General features: G+C 35.2%; 1 protein-coding gene across 11 annotated transcripts in view; it reads right to left on the bottom strand.

Annotated features, from left to right (window-relative positions):
• Positions 1 to 4,791: 4,791 nt before the first annotated feature.
• The window catches only part of LOC121865409 (serine/arginine repetitive matrix protein 1-like), a 137,307-nt gene continuing 120,935 nt past the window's right edge, over positions 4,792 to 21,163 (bottom strand). For 7 of the 11 annotated variants that reach the window (XM_042364782.1, XM_042364779.1, XM_042364783.1 and 4 more), the window contains 8 exons: positions 20,256 to 20,612; positions 19,532 to 19,732; positions 16,912 to 17,538; positions 15,295 to 15,423; positions 13,346 to 14,035; positions 11,231 to 11,831; positions 9,344 to 9,455; positions 4,792 to 5,562 (listed from right to left, as the gene is read on the bottom strand). In XM_042364782.1, the coding sequence (XP_042220716.1) occupies positions 5,529 to 5,562; positions 9,344 to 9,455; positions 11,231 to 11,831; positions 13,346 to 14,035; positions 15,295 to 15,423; positions 16,912 to 17,538; positions 19,532 to 19,732; positions 20,256 to 20,612 (2,751 nt within the window). In that variant the 3' untranslated portion in view covers positions 4,792 to 5,528. Of the gene's footprint in view, positions 5,563 to 9,343; positions 9,456 to 11,230; positions 11,832 to 12,497; positions 13,054 to 13,345; positions 14,036 to 15,294; positions 15,424 to 16,911; positions 17,539 to 19,531; positions 19,733 to 20,255; positions 20,613 to 21,163 lie in introns of those variants that run through there. The other 4 variants (XM_042364786.1, XM_042364785.1, XM_042364787.1 and 1 more) reach the window with 4 other exon arrangements.

Genomic DNA, 21,163 nt, shown 5'->3' with positions numbered 1-21,163 from the left:
CACAGGTGTATTATTTACCCCCACCCCCTACTTTATATATACGTACACTCTTTCATTATTTAATACATATTTGTGTTTATTTGTAGCTTATTTTTGCAGACATTAAGAAATTGCATTGATTGATGGATAGTGGCAAGTTTTAATAGGTCACTCTAGTGAGTTAACAAATATTTTTCCTAAAATATCCTATTAACTTAATCGGGCTAAAATGTCCTGGAATACAGCATTCATCCCTTAGTGTGTAGTGTCTGGTCATTTTTAATTTGTATTCCAGTCATATCCCTATATTGGGTTCAAGAGTTCAATTTAAATTCAATCCATAAGATATGGTGCTCAAGACCTGACATCACAATATTTTCCCCACAAGCCTTTTCCTACTATGATACATAGTGGCCAGGTAAGTGCTGATCTATATATGGAAGATAGGAAAGACCCCCCTTGACATGTGATTGAAATTATGTTAGAGGCTCACTAGATGGATCTACCAAGGTTGTTTGTGTGACAGTTGACACCTGCAAAATTAAATCCGGTGTTTACCAGACTTGTATGGCTGGCGGATGTTAGACATGTGTCATATGCAACTGTGTCAATGTAATGAAAAGAGATGTATCAATATATCAACATGTACAGTCCCCCTCCACTAGTGTGTTAACAGGAAGACGTCAGGTTTTGTGCAGTGTGGCATTCAACGGAAGGAAACTCGCAGTAGTAAACGTACAGTATTATAGAATCAAAGTAAAGCAATTAAAACAAATATCTCAATTTAATAATTTGTGCAATGTTGATATGGTGACCCCCTGAAAACACTCTATTGAAGGTGGTTTTGCACGTTTGAAACTTATGCTTGAATAAACGTCAACATGTACCTCTAAATGTATATTATGGGATCCATAAAAAAGGGCGCCATATACAGTACAGTATAACAATTTTTTTCAAATGCATGTTATCACGCAATTACAGTATCACTGTATGCCTCACTTTAGTGACTTAGGAAAATAAATTCTTTTGTACAGAATAATGTGAATGTTTGTACAGTCTCCCCCCAAAAGTTTGTTAACTCTCCCAGCCAGCTATTGCTGCACTGCCTGTTTCAGATGTTTGAAATTGTCTCGGTACCAACCAGAAAAATTAAAACGATACGAATGAATCTAAAGGTTCGAAGTAACAGATTCAAGTTCATACATCTGAAGCAGGCAGTGGAGCAAAAGCTGGCTGGGAGAGTTAATGAACTTCAGGGTGTCTGTACAACATGTACCTAGAAGTAATTAAGTATATGTATGCCAAATGCTAAAGACTCTGGCTACATGTACAGAGGGGATGGGGATCTACAGTACAGAACCACTCGTACTGTATTTAATAAAATTCTTTATTTCACATTGTAACTTTGTAGTACTATATGTAGAATATAATGAAGTTTGCCTATTATTTTCTGCATATGTGTGGCTGTAACATTGCTGGGGAAGGGGGGCAATTCTTAGGGAGGGCTCCCCCCATGGATCTGCTACTGCATAAAATACCGACATAAATTACTAACTTAATTGTGTAATGTATACCTGATCCTCACTTATCAAGCCAAATCTGTTGATCTATATCTGTATGTCTACATAGCCATCCACTAGACAAACTTTATTGAACTATCTATAGACTACAGAATATATTTTTTATCTATATACCAACCCATAAAAGTTTATTGAACTACCCGTGTCTATTCATCTATGTATTTGTCTATCTACTTACCTACCTACCTACTACTTACCTATCTATATATCTATCCACTAACCAAAATTAATATAACTTTACCCATATCTCTCTATACTGTATAGCCATCCACCAACCAATAGTTATTTGTTTATATCTATCTAGAGTATATCTATGTGGTGGGCTGGTTCTTTACCAGAGTGAGGTATGAGCGACCTCTACATCCCATAGTTCATTCTCAACTTTTTCTATTCCTCTATTTAATTTTCTGATGAGAAAAGGTTTGGGGCATCCATTCTCATTAACCTCATCTCTTGCCCTTGAAAAACCATGGAGATACACAATGAACGATTTTTGGGCATTTCTGTTGGATCATCACCAAAAAGGTCCTATCACATTGCCTCCCAAGCTTGCGGGCAGTGTGCCACCAAGAACTAGCAAATACTGTCCGAGCAAAACAATGCCTTGGACATTAAACACAAAGGAATGTGTAAGAATAAACAAGCAAAAAATCGATATTAGAACATGGAATGTTAGGATGCATGAGGTTGGTAAATATGCAAATGTTTGTAGGGAAATGAAAAGATTGCAATAGGACATTCTGGGATTAAGTGAAGTAAGATGAGCAGGTGCAAATAGCATTAGCAGTGAAGATTCTTACTTCATATATTCAGGTACAGTAGTAAAAAACATGAGAGAGGTGTTGGTATTCTTGTAAACCAGAAGTTGAGTACAGTAGTAGTGTAAAGGAATAATGGGCAGTGGTATATAGAGTTTTGTTAGATAAGTTTAATGCTAAACCCATGAACTTGGTAATAATACAGGTTTATGCACCAACATGATGGTGAAGTCTTAGAAAAATTTTAATGCAAAAGCTAGTAAAGGGAAAGTAGCACCAGAAGTAGGACCTCATGGGTTGGGTAATAGAAAGGAGAGAGGATTAGTAATTGACTTTTGTAAGGAAAACAAAATGATACTGTGATTGCAAATACTGTACAATGTACAGTGTATATGTTTTGAACAACATCATAGGCATCTTTATTCTAGCCAACCAGCAACAAAGATTTATTAAACTACTGTACATGATTTTGAGCAAAGCTGCTTTTGTATATACGTACTGTACTGTTGTTACCTGAATTACAGTTTCGTAATTATGATATTTAATGAAATGTACCCAGTAAGTGGCAAAGAGAATTAGTGAGAAAAATAAATCTTAATTGATCAGTACTGTACTGTATTAAATTTTGTCCTTTGCTAGTGCCTATAATGTTTTGTTGGGCTGTGGGCACCTATAGTATATTAATACTGTATGTGTATATACAGTACTGTAATTAAAAGTTTTAGTCTTGGGGTAAGAAATTAGTCTTCTACAGAGATCTATCCTTAGATGGCTAAAGTGGATAACCTGGGTGGTTAACCTTAAATTGTACTCGCACACACACACACACACATGATGACAAGGTGAGTGATTTAAATATATTGGGTTTTGAATAACCTTAGAAGTTTTTCCCACTAAACACAGACCAAGAGACATGCTAACAGCCACCATGATTTAAAAACAAAGCACTTCTTCAAACACTTGAGATGTGTATCCTTTGAACAATTTTATACTCTACTGTAGTAATGATATCTGGTGTTATTGACTAGGAAACTTAGCAAGTTTGAAGAAGTGGTATGATGCCCTCATTAGAACAGGATAGCAGGAGTCAGGGAATAAGACAGACCAGTCATAAAATTCTGTGCATTTTAGTGGGGTCCATTTCTCTGCTTTATGAATTTTCTCTTTCATTACAGTGGTCCCTCGGTTAACGAGTTACCTTCCATAAGATTTTTAACTTCGATTAACGAGTTTCTTACAAGCTGACCTCAACACGTTTTCGCTTGCATTTGGCGGTCCACGAGCTGTAGTATTAGTCCGCCAATACAGTAATCGGTTCTAGGGCTTATATTCCTTACCATTTTAGTAAATATCAAGAAGTTTATACTATTCAATAATTTTAAAAGTTTAATATTAAATTTTTTAGTCATTTTAGCAATTATTGAACATAATTGAAGGTAAGGAAACTACAGTAGTTTTATGTGCTCCATCCAGCCTGTCAACACACCAAACAGGCGTCAGTCTTTGTGTCTTTTCAGTGGAGGTAACATCTTGCTTGAGACGCTCTTCAACTAAATGCTTTTTTTCTGTGTTTGCAAGCAAATTATTGGTCATTTTGAAATTTATTTTACATACGGGTATTGACAATATATAATGCAGTGCAGTGTTGATTTAAAGAAAATAATCTTGATTGACACCAGGAGAACTAAAATTTTATGGATGAAATGGCACCATGGGGTGACTTCTCTTCTACCCCAATGCCTTCTCTTCTCCCTTCTCCTCCACCCCCATTCTAATTCCCATCATCATCATCCAGGAGCCTTCTACATACACACCTCAAAGTAAGTGTACTTTTCTACCTTTTTTGTTGAATTTAGGTAATTTTCAATGAGCTGGAACTAATTACCCCAAAACCCATTGAAACAATGGTTTCGGTTAACGATTTTTTCGGTTAACGAGCAACCTTCTAGAACGGATTGCGCTCATTAACTGAGGGACCACTGTATATCTGGGCTTCAGTCAGATGGTTTAAAGTATGTCTGTCTCATGGAGTACTCATACAGTACTTGTGCTGCAGATCTTGTTTATTTTGGTGTTATGATGACCTTCATGTGAACTATTCTTCTGATGATTTAAGTTTGTGTAGAACTATTTCACTGCCCCAACCCCTTCTCCATACTGTATTTGCATGGCATAGCATTTGTTGTTTAGCACTTTCAGTGATCTCTAGGCATTCATTAATACTTCACTTATGTTGCAACAACTACTGTACAATTGTTATCTGTGAAGATACAGTACAGGTACTACAGGGTTAACATGTATACAGTACTGGGGATTATTTAGCAGTCATTTTTTAAGTGTATGAGACCGCATACTATTTGCCATTAATAAAGGAAGGTCTAATATTGATTTACAGCTTACTGTTTTCTAAAATTTTCAAGTGTTTTCAACCATAATACTTTTGTAATGAAATTTATTCTTAAAAAATAAAACTCTTTCCTTCTATAATTTTTTATTGGTTCAATCTGAACTGTTAGTGAACACAAGGTGTATATTGGTTTCTAATATTTATAGTGTAGATTTGTGAACACTTTAAATACATGTACTCAGTACCAAATACTGATCTATGGAACAGTGATATGTACATAACACCATGCTTTACTTATACAGTAGTCCAAACCATAAAATATGTTTGTATATATACATAATTCTTACATAAGTTGAGGAATTATACATCATAAACATTTAATAAACTTAGTAATAGAGATAAAGAGACGGCAGAGTTACCTGAATATATATTTCAAACTTAATCTAAGCGTAAATTTAAATGGACTTCAATGCAAAAACAAAAACTAAATTAATAAAAAAAAAATAAAGAAAAAAATCATTGTAGTCTCAAAGTTCTCATGGACTTATGCAGGATAATGTACTGTACAGTTCTTAAACAAAATACTGTACTGTACTGTACTGATAATGATTCTATTCAAATAAAAATTGACCAGAATGTATAGGAAATAATACAGGTATTACATTAATAGTACTGTTTTCAGATACTGTATATACATGTGTAAAGAATTCCTTTTTATTATTATTATTATTATTATTTCTATTGAACTACTTTTACATCAGAAAGGAAAGAAGATTTTTGTATGGCATCAGCATAGGGGATCATAGCACAGTCCTTGTTAGGGAGAGGGTCCGGGGCCTATTTGTATACAGTTCTTCTCAACTACTACGTCCGAGGATCATCTTCACCTACTGTTGTTCTGTAAAGTAATAAAAAATTAAATACCGTTACTATCACTGGACAATGAAAGTCATAAAGTAAACATTGACCACCTGAATGGCTAATAAGATGACAAGAGGTTGAAATTATACAAAAAACTAGTTTGTCGGATATACGGTACTGCAGATGAACATAAAGATAAATAGATTTAGGGCTACAGTATTTCTAATATTTGCTAGTGTAGTTAGGGTCAGGTGCTGAGAAATATTTATACGTAATTAAATCCTGTGCTTTTATCATTGAGTGATATGTAACTAGGTTTTCAAGTAATATATTGAGGAACAGTATGTACCGTATCTCAAAGAAGTATCAGTCCACACTCTGTATGAAACATTATGAGACCACAGATGATATTGTGACATGCATTTACTTTGGTTTATAGTTTAACATCGAATAATGCAATGTGTATTTATTTCGGCGTAATTAATATGATGTTCGGTTACCAATGTACAGGTTGACAACCCTTTATCCGAAATTCCGAAAACCAAAACGCTCTGAAAACTGAAGAAAAAAAATTTTGTGGAGCAATTTTTTTTTTTTTTTTAAACAGGGATTAGCCTACCCGGGCATAGATCACTGACCCACATCAGGGACTGGGGGGCGAAAATGTAATACTGTAGTAATAATAATTATAATAATAATAAATATTCATAGTAAATAAAATTTTTAATAAAAATACCAAAATAAGATAATAATGATTACAATAATAATAATAATAATAATAATAATAATAATAATAATAATAAAATATAATAATAAAATTAATAATAATAACAATAATACTGTAATAATAAAATAATAATAATACTGTTCAGTAATAAAGAAATACAAGAATGAAAAAAAGATCAAAAGTGAAAAACATGACCTAGACCTATGAATTACTATTACTATTATAATTTTTATTATATTTTCGCCCCCGATGCCCTGATGTGGGTCAGTGATCTATGCCCGGGTGAGCTAATACACATTAAAAAAAAAAAACTAACCGTTCTGAAAACCGAAAAATTCCGAAATCCGAAATGCCCCTGGTCCCAAGGATTTCGGATAAGGGATTGTCAACCTGTAGTAGGATCAGTATGCCACAGTCATGCATACCAAACCCTCCCGGGACAATCCTGGCAGATACATCTTTGAGATACGAAACATACAACACTTCTTTCTTTAGATTTCTTTGTTTGTGGGTACTGTATTTCTGTGTCAAGAAAATTTAGTTTATTAAAGGTAGTGTAGTGTCAGGAGTTGAAATGAAATACAGTACTGTACACTGTAGGTGGTGGATAATGATCAGTAAAGCTCCTGCAAAAGAGACACATCATGTATCTACAGTTGTACTGTATTTGTTTTGAAATGTGCATTTAATTTTTGTTCCCCAAGCAAAAAAGATTCAGGGCATATATTAGTATCATCTATAAGTCTGTATTACAACAAACCTTCATAAACACTGACAGGTTCTTTGCACACAGTGAACCCTATCAGATATGTCAAATCATTATCATATTTGTTAATTTTTCTTTCAACTTAGTTTTACAACAAATAATATTTTGTGTAATTTTTTTTTTTCATCACCTGTAAAGTGTGCTTGTCAAGAGAAATACCAAAAGTCATGATTTATAATCTTACTATGGATGAGAAAAGACTTTACTTCACATTTACAAACATAAAACTGAAACCTGAAAACTATGAAAAGAGATTACAGTAACCAGTTAGTTTTACAAATACTGTACAGTACAACATTATGTACACAAGTTAGGTTTAATGATTAAACATACAGTACAGTACATGGAAATACCAGTACAGTACTCTTAATACAAGTATTAAAGTTAATCATGTTAAATATACAGAAACATTAGAAATGTTTCAATTAGAATAAATAGAGAAGGCCATAACACAGAGAAAGACACAAGAAGAGATACCAAATAATACTGAAAAAGAGTTGTAGGTTAAGGTGGTTGTGGTCAAGTGCAAAGTTATGAGGCAATTTGTCTTATTCACTTGCAGGTCAAATGGGTCACAGTCCTAACCCTAAGGACTGTGGCTCATTTGAATTTGGCCCCAGTCCTAATAGTTAGGTTAATTTGAGTCTATTGGAACTGGGGCCCATTTGACTAGCACTAATCATCATAATCTTGGTTTATAGGGTGGGGTTAGTGGGGTGGTGTGCAGCAGGCAAACTGTGCGCTGGTGCTGTTAATTATACTGGGAGTGGAGGTGTCATACCCACTGCTGCTTCTTTGCCTGTTACATGATGGATATACTGTAAGTCTTTAAGTTATCATATAGAGGTGGTTTAGATTCAGTTTTCTTGGGGGGGGAGGGGGCCATTTTTTTTTATCAAAGAAAAGGAATGGCACACTATAGCACTACTGTTATCTCTGTAACAGCTCCAATTTCAACACATAAAGAAGAATAGAAGATGAATACCTGACCGCCTTGATTAAACAAACTACCGTACAGGCATCAGAATTTGATGTTACAGTATAATACTGTACATCCATTTAGAGTAACACCATTTCCTCCACAATTTAAAACAACCCTACAAGTGCTCTCCTTATTTAAAAAAGTTATTCTTATGTTGGGTAGTACAGTATAGTTTTTCAAGCACAGGACAATTGTGAATGATCATTAAAGTAAAAAATACAAAGAAAATATTCCTTGAATGATGCTTTAAGAAATATTAATTACAAAGGAGAGAAGTAAAATAGATGGGATATAATATATACTTAGATAAATAATTGATGTAAATCCATTATTAGTAAACTATCAGTGTATTTGTCCTGGATGGAAGTGATGCAGCTGCCAGGGATCATTTCTTTACATTCAGTTAAATGTAAATGCAAATGGTTCAGTGACTTACACTACCAGTAGTTTAATATGAAAAATGTTTCATCTATTTTGACTTCTCCATATTTAGTACTGTACAGGTAATATGAGCTGACTATCCATTATCAGATACCCTGTAACTAGTATCTCATCTAGCAGGTAAAAAAAAAAAAAATTAATTGGTGGCTTTATCCAAAACTAGGGAATAATTTTATGGGTGATTTCAAGTGAGGTGGGTGAAAAGCCAAGAGAATTAGTGTCACTGTCAATTTCACATATTTGTCACACAAGTGTCCCTAAATTATCGTTCCTATTTTGAAAGGAAATTAAAGAATCATTGCCAGACATACTACAAGCATACAGTTTGTAATATCTTGTAGCTCTACTCAAGTGGTTTTTCTTGGCATGCCAGTAAACCTCCACATATGCACAATTAGTGGCTCTCTGTTTAAGTAAATTTTTCCAGACTGCAACAAATTTAAAGAATAGAAATTTTTTTCCATTATTATATTTTATAAATTGATACAAAAATGCCTGTATAGAAATTTTTTTAAATAATAATGTGCATATGTACTTGTGGTTAAAACAACTAAATTGATATGCATCTTTTTCTGCAAGAGGGTTTTTAGAAAGTTCTTTGACCATTAAATCAATAAAATGCTGAGGAGAATTTGGTTGATTCAAGGGAATACTATGTGTACTATGTAAAGTTTTACTGAAGTTTGCATTACTGTATTTATTAATACGTATACTCTTTTAACAGAGAATAATTTTCGAGTAAGAATGGTTAATATGAGTGTCAGAAAGCCATTTCCCAGTATAAAGTACAGGTACTGTATTTTTCAAAGCAAATGTACAAATGACTACAGTACAGTATAATTAATGTGGCTGTATTGCAGCAGCAGAGCTTCCTCCACTCCCTCAACGAGGTGAGCACTCACACATCACCAAATGATATAGACTTCTGCAGGGGCCTGATGGAAGGTGGGCCTGAGGGCTTCAGGATGCCTGTAGGAGGGGACTCAGGTGCCTCGTTCTCCTTGCCGCAATCACCTTAAGGGGAGCCAGTACTTGGATCAGGGGTTATGTATGGTGCTGCAGCTTACACCATAGTTGTACTGCTTTTGGATTTTAAACCATGGCAGAGTAGAATATATGTTTAAATTGTTAAGATAACTGGAAGGTCTTTTTACACTTGAGATAACTATAAAAGCTTAAACATATTTTTGTGCAAGAGGCACAACTTTATGTCCCAAAAGAGATGTTTCTCCTGGAATGACTGAAAATTCATGTTTGCTTCAATCACATGGTGGAAAATTATGCCATGTTTCAATATACTGTACTGAGGAATAGGGAAGTGTGTAAGATATAAATGTAAATAAAAAAAAAAAGACAACACATAACATGACTACATAAAATGTAAACACAGACAGATATACAAGAAGAAATCTCAGAATTGCTTCAAATAGCATTTTATTTTTGTGTGTAATTTTACCTCTTCCCTGTGTTAACTGCAGGGAGCATGCAAAGTCTTGGTCAAATATGTGTATAACTTGTTTTCCATTAAGTGTTGCTGGTCCAACCATAAATTTAAAAGCATACACAGTACAGAAAAGGTCTACATAACAGTACAGTATTTTGATTATCATATAAAAAATACATTGTGTCATTCATTTCCAAAAAACAAGTAAAGTATAGAAAAAAATAATTGACGACTGATAAGATAATAGAGAAAATCTAGGGTAGAGTGAACTGCCAAATCATCCCATGGTACAGTATTGCAGTTAATGGGATGAAAAATAAAAATAACAATGGCACTACTCTCATCCAATTTGTAGAGTGGGAAGTAATAGCATCTCACTGTGTGTGTGTATCTATGCCTGTAGATTTTTTATCTTGCATGTACAGTACTGTATATACCGGTAGTAGAATTACTACTGGATATCAAAAGTTTTGTAAATTTTAAATGTACTGTATGGCCAATATTCTCTCTTAAGATGTGTGCCTCTGTAGCCTTGCAAAACTAACTCTAGTGCCGTGCATTTAATTTTTCCTGCCATGTACAAATATTGTACAGAATATAGCATTTTTGTTACTACTGATGGCACACACTGTATCAAAAATCATTCTGCAATGAAGAAACTAAGAGGGAACCTTGGCTGTGGCACTCAAATTTGATAAAGTGGTTGTTCAACTTCATTTAAAATTTTTTATATTGTTTTGGCTGATCTTGCTTATATGTATTACTTTTATTAGTACAGTATACAATACTGTACTGTATTATTTAATAATAAGACTGTAACACACTTAGAATATCCAATCATATATAGTACATGAAAATTGAATTGTCTAATGATGTGTTCATGTTATACTGTAATACATTACTGCACTTCAACAGCTGGTGTCTTTAAGTGTGTAGTATACTGTATGTACTGGTTTAGTATTTACACTTGTTAATTTATAGTAATTACAAATTATGAGAGATGCAACTTTCCTTTTTTATTCTGATCAGTCATTGACAAAGGGAAACTAAGAACTGAAAATATACACTTCTGTATAAGATGTAAGATGTGGAGGAGTAGGGATGATTTTTCACTTTATTGATTTTTAATTAAAGTAATCTTAATAAATGTCAATAATAAGTTGGGTAGTGCTGTGAATCTTAAGAATCTTTAGAGTTTAATTTGAAAGCTGTTCACATAATCACACGAGTGCTATACGTACAGTACTTTTTTTTTTTTAAAAGCAGTACTGTACCAAGGAAATTTTAGTAAGCTTGCTTATTAATTAATCCTCGATTATTTATTGATCCTTAATTTATAACTAACCTTTCATAATGATGGTGACAGGAGCATCCTGTCTTATACCACGATACTTGGTGGATAAAGATGCTTTAGGGCTGGGGGCATTATTTTGGATTGTTGTAGTAGTGAAAGTAGCTGTAGAAATATCAGTAGAAGTTGACTCAGTTTTTAAAGCACTGATTGAGTTAGTGTCAGAAAAAGATGATGGAGGGTCTATGGGTAGCTGCTGAGGTGCATGACGTTGACGTAAATTTGAGCGGGATAGAGTGGACTCAAGTTCTTTTTGTAGGCATGCTCTTGTTAATGGTCCATCAACCACATTCACTCCATTGATTTCATTATCTTTACTACCTATTGTTGGGAGGAACTCCAATTTGACAGGTGTTGGCCTTTGGTTTGGTGATGGGTAAGCACCAATAGAAACGAGTGGCTTTCCTGGGCTTTTTCGTTGAGGTTCAAAATAAGCACTAGGAGGTCGCTTTGAATTTGATGCCTTTTCTTCAGGTTTAAACTCTTCCATCACTGCCACACTCACAGGACGCAGTGGAGATTTTGTTGTAGATAATGCGGATGATTCTGATGGTGAGTGGTTGTTGCTGCTGCCTCCCGACCGCTCATTCCATTGCTGTAAAACATTAGTGTCATTAGCTGATCTCACGACATAAATATCTTCCATGTTTTTGTATTAATATTTTAGAGATAAGAATACTGTATATACTGTATGTGTATGATATTTTTCTAAATTTATAGATCTTTCTTTAATTTATTTGTGGCTATCCCATGTAATATTTGTGACATCAGATCAATAAAGAAATATTTATCAGTGGCTTCAGAACGATTAAACAGATACTATATCTCTTATTCAGACTATGCAGATCAATTTATGAAGGACCATAGTTATTCAAATACTGTACTGTACAGTATTATATTTTTCACATCAGGAGAGAAATACGTACTGTACAGCCCAGTATAGTACAGTATTTAATTTACAACAATTAGTGCCAAGGATGCTCCAAATGTACTGGATACAGTAGTACAGTATACTGTAGATCACTGTTGCTACCGGTAAGTCAGATCACAAAGACATTCTAATGGCACTGAAGTGCATTATTATCAGGCTCTTATTAAATTTTACTAGCAGATGCATTCATTGTCTTTCATTACACAATACTGGTGTTCAGTCAGTGAGGTATATAGTGCAACATGCTCAGTCAGTGTGCACCCTGTACACTGTTGTCTATTACAGTATATTGTTGGAGGGGCTTGTGAAAATAGGTTTATTAATATGAAATTTTCATAAAATGTATATTTGTCAACTGATATCTACAGTAATACAGTATGATTTCCACAGATTGAAAGCAGAATGCCCTTGCAGACTCTTCACAAAAGTTTTACTTGCTGTCTGTGTTTTAAGTTTGAGTGTTAAGACACATCAGCAATCTTACAACATTAATTGAAAATATTGTATTTTAATTTTGATTTGTATATTATGTCGGTGAAGAAGGCACTTTTACCTGCATGAACAAGGATATACTTAAATACTGTGTAAAAGTGTTCAAATGTTCATAAAGTTACAAAAGTGGTTAATATTTTTTGTAAAGAATAAAAAATGTATGATTATAAAATTAATGTAAAAAGGTTAAATCAGTAAATACTGCACAGTACTATCAAATACTGAAAAAATTAATGAATACTGAAAAGAATTCTTTATTAATATATTAGCATTAAATGCTGTATTAATAAGCCAGTGTTATAATGTCCAACGGTAGTCCTCACGTCCAAGTTGGTGGGTTACTGGAGGGATTGTTGGTCTGTCTAGCAGGTTGAGGTGTCTTCAGTGCACAAAACTGGTGGTCATGCACAACCAAACATTAGTATTTTTTGTTTATAAAAAAATTTAAGATTAAAATACCCATGCACAGTAAAAATCCTCCATCATATCTACTGTATCATGTGACAAAATGAAAGGTATTAGATGTAAACTTGTTGTGCCCATGACTATATTACAGTGAAAATAATCTACTGTAGGGACAGTGAAATAACTACAAACAGCATTCAAGGAACTAATTACTGGCACTTTAGGTATTTCAAGATTTTTTAAACTCATTATAAACAAAAAAACTCAAAATTACAACTCACAGCAGGGGGAAGCGGGGTGAATGTTGCAGGCATGGGGGGCGGGAGGGGCGGAGCTCCGGATGCTGATGATTGGGGCCTAGAGACATTGTTGGTAGGGCTGAAACTAGGAGTGGCCAAAAAATGTGGCCGAGAGAGATTATGGTACGGGCTTGAAGAAGACTTATTATTAGTATGAGGTGGTATATGTACAGCTTTGCTGCTGCCAGGTACAGATGTGCTGGAGAAATTGTTTTTTCTGCAACTTAGGAAATTTTGGAGAGGAGGAGGGGGAGGTGGTGGTGGAGGGGGATGTGGAGTAGGAAGAGGTACCTGTCTTGCAACTGATGTTGATGAACTGGTTTTGTTGCTAGAAGAGTTGTTGTTAACAATTTCCTTGTTGTTGCTACTGCTGCTGCTGCTCTCCTCTTTCCTGATAAATTTTGATTTGGAATTGATGCCATTTGGTGGGCTTAGATCATTGGTCAGGATGGAAGTTGTCACTTTCTTTTTAGTGTGTGCTACATCAAGATTTTTGTTAATAGGGCTGTTGCTTATAATTCTGGATGAAATTTCTACTTGAGTGGGAAGTGTTCTGGTCACTTTAGGGTGACTCAACATGTTTGACTCGTTTTTTTCTTCTTTATTATCTTCACTGGCACTGTCGTTTGTTGTGAACATTTTCTTGTGAGCAAGTTTGAATTCTTCCATTAACTGTAAGATAATAAATTACAGTAATAACATTACAGTATTGTGAAATCATGCAAACCACTGAAATGCTAGTAAATAAAATGTGCCGCTTAACATGGAGTTAACATATATACTGTATGGTACAGTAAAACCCTATTATAACAAATAAAACATTCATTGGATTCCACATCCTCTTCAGCATCATCTACTATACCCCAAAGAAGAAACAATGTGGAGATTCTGTGTTGTCTTGAAGCAGTGTACAAACTTGTTCATGGATATGGCATGATGTCCTCTCCATTCTATATTTAAACAACAATGAAGTGAAGATGTACCTATATCTGGGCCACTTTTATGTGAAATAGTCAAACAATTTGATTGAAAACTGAAAATTAGTGAGTCTTGTAGTATTAGAGTTGGATGGCTGCATAAACTTAAGTTGCATTATATAATTTTCTAACTCAAAATGCATGGTTATAAATTTGCTGCTAAGGTTACACTATGTTCAGAGCACAAACTGTAGCCTACTGTATATTTCTAAAATCTTGAAAATCCAAAATCCTTTGCTTCATTCTGAGTATTGCAGATTTTTTCAGTCTACTGCACCATTAATGGTATTCCTGATGCTGAGTGATTTATCATCTATTTATACTGGGTCACCAACTGGCACTAATGTTACAGCACTGTTATTGCTTTATGAAACTTTCTGCTTCAAAGGCAATCAGGGTGAAGCACTGCAATCACAGTAAAGCATCTAATGACTATTTCTCTGTAGTGTATGAACTACAAGATCATTAACTTTGCTTTATTTTTAGCAATAAGATGACCCATTTTACCTCATATCTATGAGATTGCCCAACTTTCTTACCCTAGGACTCATCCTCAATCTTCACTCATAACTATGAGATTACATTCTCTCATGCTAAGACCACCCATCTCTCATAAACTTAACAATATCATTCACCACCTTCTCACTTAATCATGATATCTTCCACCTTCACGAAGAAAACTAATTCTCTGTCTTAACCATTCCAGCCAGTTCATGCCCAGTACTTGCCAACAGTGTGTAACAGAGGCGTGACCGTCTGCCCAGTGGTGAAGAGGATAAAGGTAAAAGCTTTCCTTTGATGATCCTCTGTAATGTAATTTAATTTAAGTTGACCTTTACAATTTGGCATCAGGCAACTCATTTACTTGATGATTTATCATCAGGTGACCTCAGCTCCCCTATTTATCATATGATAGGTCCATATCTTATCTTTAATGTTCTCCATCCCCCTCACCTTATCATGTTGAGCTCGCTTAGAATCAGCTGGTCCTGCCTTCGGTTTGTCTTTCTTGAAAGCATCAATTTTGTCCTCAATCACTTGAGCTTTTGTTTTGTCATCACCATTTAGTCCAAGATGAACTTCCTGTAGTGATGAACAAAGAAAAAACTGTATACAAGTACAGTATAACAAAAGGTGATCTTCCATTATCATTGTATCACAGTTTAGGAAATCAGAAATACTTCAGTGGTGTTCTCACTCAACAACTACGGTATACTGTACTGAACTTGAAGAAGGCAGAAAATTTAACTCACGTTTGCCTGTCTCTTTTAAAGTTTTCAGAGTGCTAACTTTTTAACAAATGAATATTATTGTAGATGATAAATTATACAGTACAGTACACTGTAATTTAAATACAGCAAGTTGACAATTTATGTTGGGGAAGTTTTCCTAGAATATGCATCTTAAATAGGGCCAATGCATATAGGACACTTTTTCCCATAGACTGTTATAATTGGGGAGTGTGTACCTGGACCCAATTTTTGGATGCAGGAATTACTGTACAATACTAGGGAAAGAGCTTTCTCACAACTGTTTCTTTTTCTCTGATCACATTTAATTTTGTAATAATAATTATACTGTAATTAATAGGTAGAGTAAATGTATCTAGCCAGGAAATTAAGCTCCATCGTTTACTTTTAGTTACCTCTTAGAACATGAAGGGAATACTAAGGATCTCTGGAATATGACTCAAAGCAAACATTATAATTTCTGAGCATGTAAAGACATACTGTATAGGTATTGTTATTACAGTGTGTGTGTGTGTGTTTGTGAGAATAAACAGAGCATTTAAATATTCACAGTTAATTTAATAAATAAAGTAATAAACACTGGTGTACCTGTACAATATATATGAGTAAAACAATACTTTGTGCAGGTACAGTACAGTAATAAATTACTGTCAGTTGTATATCCAAAGTAAGTCATGAACAGCTGAAACAAAAGGTCGACCATATAGGTACAATATTTGCTATTTATGGAAAATATACTGTAAAAAGAGTTCAAATAGCTGAGTTGTTCATTCAGGGATTCTCTGTTGAGTAATATACTGTATAGAAAACTATCATGTAATAAGAATACAGATATGGTTTTGTGAAGGAGATTCAGGTGCAGTCTGCTGAATATAATACGTTAAGGTATGGTTTGGTATGAATGAAGAATAAGGTACTATTTCAGTAAAGAGTGGGATGAATAGAGACAACTAATGAAGAACATCTGAACACTGCTGTACTGTACACTACTTTCATGCTGGAGCAGTAAGTGTATAAACCAATATCAAGCAGCAGAAATGAGTGTAAGATAATGTAACATACACTGGCAGAGGAATTAAAGAGTGAAGTGTATCATACAGCTGGAGAATTGTAGAATAAAAAGTGGAAAAATTAATCATGCTCGAAGAAAATGTACAAAATAATTACAGAATTAATTGTGCTGATGAACCCACAAATCACTGTTTTATGTAATTTGGGTTTAACAAAGTTTCATGCAGTTTGGAGGGAAAGAATTGTATTGAATCGAGTATCAAATTGTCCTTGGTTATGTAAGGTGTGGCATGGACATAAAGTAACTCACCTGTGCGGAGCGGCGTTCCAGTTCTCTATTAAGGGCAGCAGCTAAGCTAGGTTTAGGGATGGAAGAGGTAGGCTGTGGAGGAGGAGGTGGAGGTGGAGGAGGGGCACCCACTACTATTGGTGGCCCACTGATGCTATTTGAATGTGTGCTAGGAGGTGCAGGTGGTTTTGGGGGCGTGGGAGGTGGCATTGTGGATCGGAATGTTGGATGGATATTGACTGGCAGAACACGGTTTGCAATGGGTAGTTCTTCCCACACTGCACTTTCACCACTGCTAGCCGATAATGAACCAATACTCTTGCAGCGTCGTGGTGGAGCACCAGATCCACAAGATGATCCAACGCCGCTGCTGCTGCTGCTGCTGTGTGCTGGGGATGCTGGAGGGGATACCTGATTGGGCTGGAAGCTGCTATGTTGGGAAGTTAAGGTAGTGGTGTTTTTACGTGGCGGTGGTGGTGGTGGCGGGGACTTGATGAGAACCCTGGTAGTGTGCCGGCCACTACCAATGGATGAGGTGGGGCTGGGGGGCGGCTGAAGGTGAGGGAGTAGGGACTGCCCCGAGCAGGTGATCACCAGGGGAGCCAATGGGGCACTCTGGGTTCTCTCTAGCCCACGACGCTTCTCCTCCTGAAGGGGGGTGGTGAGCCAGCAGGGCCAAAGTGAATTGGGGTGCAGACAGTAACAAATAAGAGCAACTATTTTCAAGGGTCCCTCAAATCAGCAAATTTCAGTAATATTTTCAAAACTTTCATACCAACTCATCACACACACAGTCTAATTCATTAGATCTCAATTATATTAGCTCCAGAAGTATCTTCATACTATAATGCAGACAGAATAATCATCGGTATATTAGCTCGGATAATTTTCAAGAGTTGTGAACACAGATGTATCACCAGTCTTTAAGAACACTTGCCATTAAGTAACTCTTAAACAACACAACTGTAAATGAGATCACAAGAGGAATGTGAGGGTAGCTAAGGTGACAGCACCCTACTGGGTGGTGGCCCCTTTGAAACTAGGCGTGTCATGTATCTTATCTTATCATATTTAATCTGATATGTAGAGAGTTCTGTGAGTTTAAGTGTATGACACATAAAATAACTATTTTTCAAAATTAGTGTGTATTCCTATTAGAGAAGTGAAATTTTTGGTCTCCATCATATTGTAAATCACATCCACATCAGCCAGGACGGTATGCAGTACTGTATTGTTGATTGTGTCCCACATATAAATTGAGTATATTGTATACATGAGCTATGATTATGAAAGATTAATGTAATTCATTAACTCATCGTCAGTGACAAATTTATCACAAACATCCCACTGTAGATAAGAACATTTAATCAAGTGTGGGAGAAGGAGATTATTACATAATTAAGTCAAAGGTTTATTACATAATTAATACATACTCAGCACATTTATTCTAGCATAATGTAACATTTTGCTAGGAAAATACATTTGATTGAATAATGCATACAGTACATTATTTATATGCACTAATTATAAAGACTAATTCCAAATAATGATAAATTTATTATTTAAGGATGCATTTTCACTTTGTTCTTCAATAAGTAATGTACTGTAATATTTTTTTTGTACTTTACTAGATACTGGTACTATATGTCAAACTAAACGATTTTAAATCTGAAATTGTTATTCCTCTCTGGATTGTTGTGTTCTTAAAATTACTGTATGTGAACTTTCAATACAGGTATGTAATTTACAGTACTTTTATAAAATTGATTCATTGATTAAGGGCATAATGTTTGCTTACTGATTCAATACTTCACATGTTTACATCAAAACTCTCATAATATAAGCCTTGCCCTCTCAACACATGCATGAAACCCACCCATACATTAACCCGGTAGTAACATCCTATTACAGTATCTGTATGTTACATCTCTCTATAACTTCATACAATTGTAATTTCAGTCTTATTAGGGATTTCTAATTCTGAGCTTGAAGTGTCAATATAGATAGAACTATTCTAGTATTTGTTAAGTTTTGTTTTCAATGTATGTAATATGCATATGCACGATTCTTATCTGGCTCATTACACACACACACACACACACACACACATATACACCCTGTCTGCTCACATGATGGACCCCTGAAGTTGCAACACTACAATTGTGCAGTGCAGTTACAGTACTGTACTGTCATCATCTCATACTCATAAATATTACAGGTCTGAATTACAAGTAACAGAAAATCTAAGAAAAGTATGAGATAAAGACAGGATATAATATATAATCCTAGGTGATAAATTTGTGCTAAGAAAAATATTGCTACAATACTGCTGAACCCACTTGGCTTGTGCAGTTTCTACATACAGACAGATTCAAGAAGTCGAAGCATTGAGCTATTTTCTATATTTGTTTGACTTACTTTAAAACCTGGTGAATACAAATGCAAGCCATAAGCATCTTTACTGTGAGATAAATTTTAGAAATAGGTCTCCAAGTTGCTGCAACAGCTTAAAAGTAAATGAAATTAGTAGTTGTTTCATCATTTGCCATGAAGAGTGTCGTTTACAATAAGTTTTGCAAAAAAATAATGGCAATAACAAATTTGTAGTCACCACTTGTATTAAGAAAAGGTCTCAACTCACCTCAAATTTCCGTCGCTCATGTGCAAGTCTATTGGCCTCCTCTTTTAACCGCCTTTGTTCTTCTCTTAATTCCCGTAATTGCTGCTCCACCACTGATGGTGTCACCACTGGGGATGCTGCTTTGCCTACTGAAGGTGAGCTTCCACTGCCCGAGGATGACCGCACAGTCACTTGGGACATGCCACTACTCAGTGTAGATGTCTGGTGTGGGATAACATTACTAAAATTGTGTCTTCACCATAGATTATTAAATACCTTGTACTGTACTGTACAATATAAAAAAAATCCAGATGTATCTAAAACAACTGATCCCTTTAAACTAAGAAATGTAAGTACAGCCCCCTTCACTAGTGCAATTACAGGGGTTCATCAGGTTTTATGCAGTGTGGCAACCCTGTTTGTTTACATTCGACAGAAGGAAACTCATAATAGTAAACATACTATGGAATCAAAGTAAAACAATATTAAACAATTATCTCAATGTCATGATTTGTGGAATATTTATATGATTAGCCCCTGTAAATGCACTAGTGAAGGGGACTGTACATAATAATTTGATATACTGTACAATGTATTGATAACTACTGTATCCTAATACCCTTTCATATAATCAGGTTCATGTTCTCCTTTCCATGAAACAGTTTCTATTTAGTTTACCTTTACCTCTTGTTAAGAAGTACAATATTCAATCGATCTTAGAATAATATACCAGTACTGTACTTACCCTACTGGCAGAGGGACTGGAGAGTTGGTCCAGACGAAAGACTGCATCTCTCTCATCCTTGGGGCCACCACTCACCACAATATTGTTAACATGGGGGTCTGCTGAAGTGACCAGGGCAATTTTGTGATTAGTGTCTTCTGTAACATCATTACTAGATCTTGTGCTTCGCAGAATGGGCTTGTAGTGGGCATGTGTAGGTGTTAAAAGAGTGCGGGTAGATGAAATACTGTGAGTGTAAGAAGGTGAACCATCCCGGAAAGCTGTTCGCTGTTCTTCATCATCCTCTTCTCTGAGGGCAGCACTTAGATTGCTGAGAGACCGACTGCCAACAGAGCTGAGCCTGTGGCTGGCATCACGCTGATAGGATGATACAAAAATGTCAGTGCAGCCCCCCCAAAAAAAAATACACAATAAAACTACTGTACTGTACAAACCTTAGGATAGAAGCTTTGATTTTGTACTCAAAATTTATCACAAGAAAAAATAATGCTGTTGGAAAGACAGCATCTTTAATAATTTTCAACTTAAAAGATGTATAACTTATGAACTGCATATTACATTAACCCAAATTCTAACCATGCAAAAGATGTTATCCAATTAAACATGTACAGTACAGTATGTATTCATATTTTTGTCTCTCCAGAAAAGCAACTTTATAGATTGAGTAAATTATTACGATGGTCTAGCTTGGGGAGGAGTTTTATGGGAACTTGTGGTCCTCAGCAGAAAAAAACAACTAAAAGCAGGCAGATAATCACTGCTTATCTCAAGGAGCTGGAAACCCTACAGTTCCCACTGTAAAAGTGGGTGGGCAATTGTTTGGGCACCCAGTCATAAAAATTGCTTAAAATTTGCCAGATGGCTACTGTATAACAGTGATGATGATGATGATGTGTATGGAGATAACT

This window comes from Homarus americanus, unplaced genomic scaffold, assembly GCF_018991925.1.
Source record: "Homarus americanus isolate GMGI-L3 unplaced genomic scaffold, GMGI_Hamer_2.0 scaffold25483, whole genome shotgun sequence".
Classification (NCBI taxonomy): Eukaryota; Metazoa; Arthropoda; class Malacostraca; order Decapoda; family Nephropidae; genus Homarus; species Homarus americanus.
Note: the sequence above shows the minus strand (reverse complement) of the source record. Positions and strands in the feature narration are given on the sequence as shown.